The sequence below is a fragment of the Stegastes partitus genome, unplaced genomic scaffold (genome assembly GCF_000690725.1).
Source record: "Stegastes partitus isolate 25-593 unplaced genomic scaffold, Stegastes_partitus-1.0.2 Scaffold2178, whole genome shotgun sequence".
Taxonomy (NCBI): domain Eukaryota; kingdom Metazoa; phylum Chordata; class Actinopteri; family Pomacentridae; genus Stegastes; species Stegastes partitus.
The window spans coordinates 48,639-50,692 of record NW_007579909.1 but is presented as its reverse complement, the minus strand read 5'-3'; the positions used below and the strand labels follow the sequence as shown (position 1 = coordinate 50,692).

General features: G+C 43.3%; 1 protein-coding gene across 1 annotated transcript in view; it reads left to right on the top strand.

Moving 5' to 3' along the window:
* Positions 1-2,054, top strand: part of LOC103374206 (uncharacterized) — a gene marked incomplete at its 3' end in the record, with an annotated part of 60,344 nt that overhangs the window by 15,826 nt on the left and 42,464 nt on the right. Inside the window, exon 7 of the mRNA XM_008304252.1 lies at positions 1,356-1,421. Within this exon, the coding sequence (XP_008302474.1) occupies positions 1,356-1,421 (66 nt within the window). The remainder of the gene's footprint in view (positions 1-1,355; positions 1,422-2,054) is intronic.

The window sequence follows — 2,054 nt, the reverse complement described above, 5'->3', positions numbered from 1 at the left end:
GATTCATACGTAACAAACCACAGAAACCGTTTCTGCAGCGAACAGTCAGGCTTTTTCTCACATCAGTCTTCTTCAGAATCAGTTTCTGGATGTCTTCAAATATGTGTGTGTGTTTTATTGTTCTTATACCTGTGTTTTTGTGTCGTGTAGTGTTTTTTGTCTGTTGTGTTCTCGGGGTGTGTGGGTGTGGCGAGAGATCTGTGCACAACTTTTATATATATATGTAGCTTTGATACACAGAAATGAGTTTTGGTGGTTGAATCAGTGACCAGGAGGAACTCTAAAGGGACGATTTTTATATGCAGACTTGAGCCCAGAGATCCTGTCGTCTCCCAGGAAGTTAAGAAAAAGAAAGTACGAAACAGTCACTCATCTGGCTGCTGAAGTTTAGGTGTCAGGACATGTTGTACCAGAAATACTGAAGAGGTTTGTGAGGACAGTCGAGCATCACAAACACAAACATTCTGTGTGTTTGCAGCTAAACGCTGAGGGCTGTTTTCACGTGCGTAGGGCAGTAATGTTCTTCTGATTCAGATGTAAAGTAAGCAGAAAATATTCCCCGAACACAATCTTTCTGTGTATTTTCAGCTCAAGAATCAGCCCTTTACATCTCGACTTTGAACTGTCTTACTGCGAGTCGGAGCCGGCGCTCTGTTCTTTTGTTTTGCAGCTTCGCCAAGTTGTTCAAAAAATACTGCTCAGACTTTGCTATTTTTTCTTTCAACGTTCGAAAGCGAGGAGATTTGAAAGAGTGGGTGTAGCTCGGCAACACCGAACGCCACGTCGCTGTCTGGAGAAAGCACTAATGGATTTGCCGTCTCAACAACAAACTGTTGGGAGATTACACAAGCTTAAACTTATAAGAAACGGAACAGATGTTGAGCAAGAAAAACCTGTCTCGTCGTTCGCTTGGGATTAAAACCTACTGTACAAACACTTCTTCAGCAGCATCCCGCTCCGTTATGAAGGCACAGCGTTTTGCAAATGGATTTCTGGCTTGATGTCGGTGTGTGATGTTCAAAGCACATGCGAGACATACAACCAAAACATTTGCTTTAAGTAGCCCCCAAAGGCATCTTTTGTTTTGAGAAAATATGAAATAGAGAAAGTTGTGGTGGATCAAGGCACTGCACTGCATCAAGAAGTGATTTTAAAATTAAATCTCTTCGCTGTTCGTAGCCCCGGGCGCCGAGATGAGGCAACAACCTGATGTTTAATACAACGGAGGAGAGCTTCGTACCAGGACAGTAGAGGATGACTGATCGCTGCTTAATATCTAACAGCCTCTTTTCTCTCTCTTTTTCCTCCACTTCATTGCTTTCCTGTCTGCTCTTTTTTTCTTTATTCTTTCCCAGCATTTCAATTGGAATCAGTTATGTCTTAGCTGGCAGTGAGGCCTACGCTGCGCTTCTTAATATCAGGTGAGTCTTACACACACAACATACCTGCAATAAATAATACAAATGTGAGATTTACTCCTGCTGCTACACCACAGAGTTAAACTGCAGCTTTTCTTCCTCACGATGCTGAGCGACTTCAAGTTACAAACCTAAACCCACGATCAGACCATCGAATCTGAATCCTTTCACGTCTCTAACCAGGTTCAACATTTGTGAACTAATTTACATTTTTTATTATGTTATGAACTAAAGTTTAACATTCAAACACGTGACACGAATGTTCCAAATCATGTACAGCTGTGACTCGATAACCCGACACTAAATGTAAAACCTTCTTCTATGTCGGATAGCAAGGCTGTCGGATTGTCAAGACGGAGGTCCAGATACGAGGAGGGCTTGATGCTGGAAGACTCATTAGTTGTTCATTATTGTTCATAGTTGTTATAATAACTAGTGTGTTGTTAGAACACTACGCATCACTGGATTTCAGCCTAACTGACCGGTGTGATTGTGCACGTTCCGGCCACTTCCACCCCGGGGCAGCGCTCTGACGGGGTGGAAGTGTCCAGAACACACAGGCAGTACTTGGCTGCTGATGCTAGTTTAGTTAGCGCTCACACTTCTGTTTCCTCCATCGGTGGCGGCGGGGGAGTG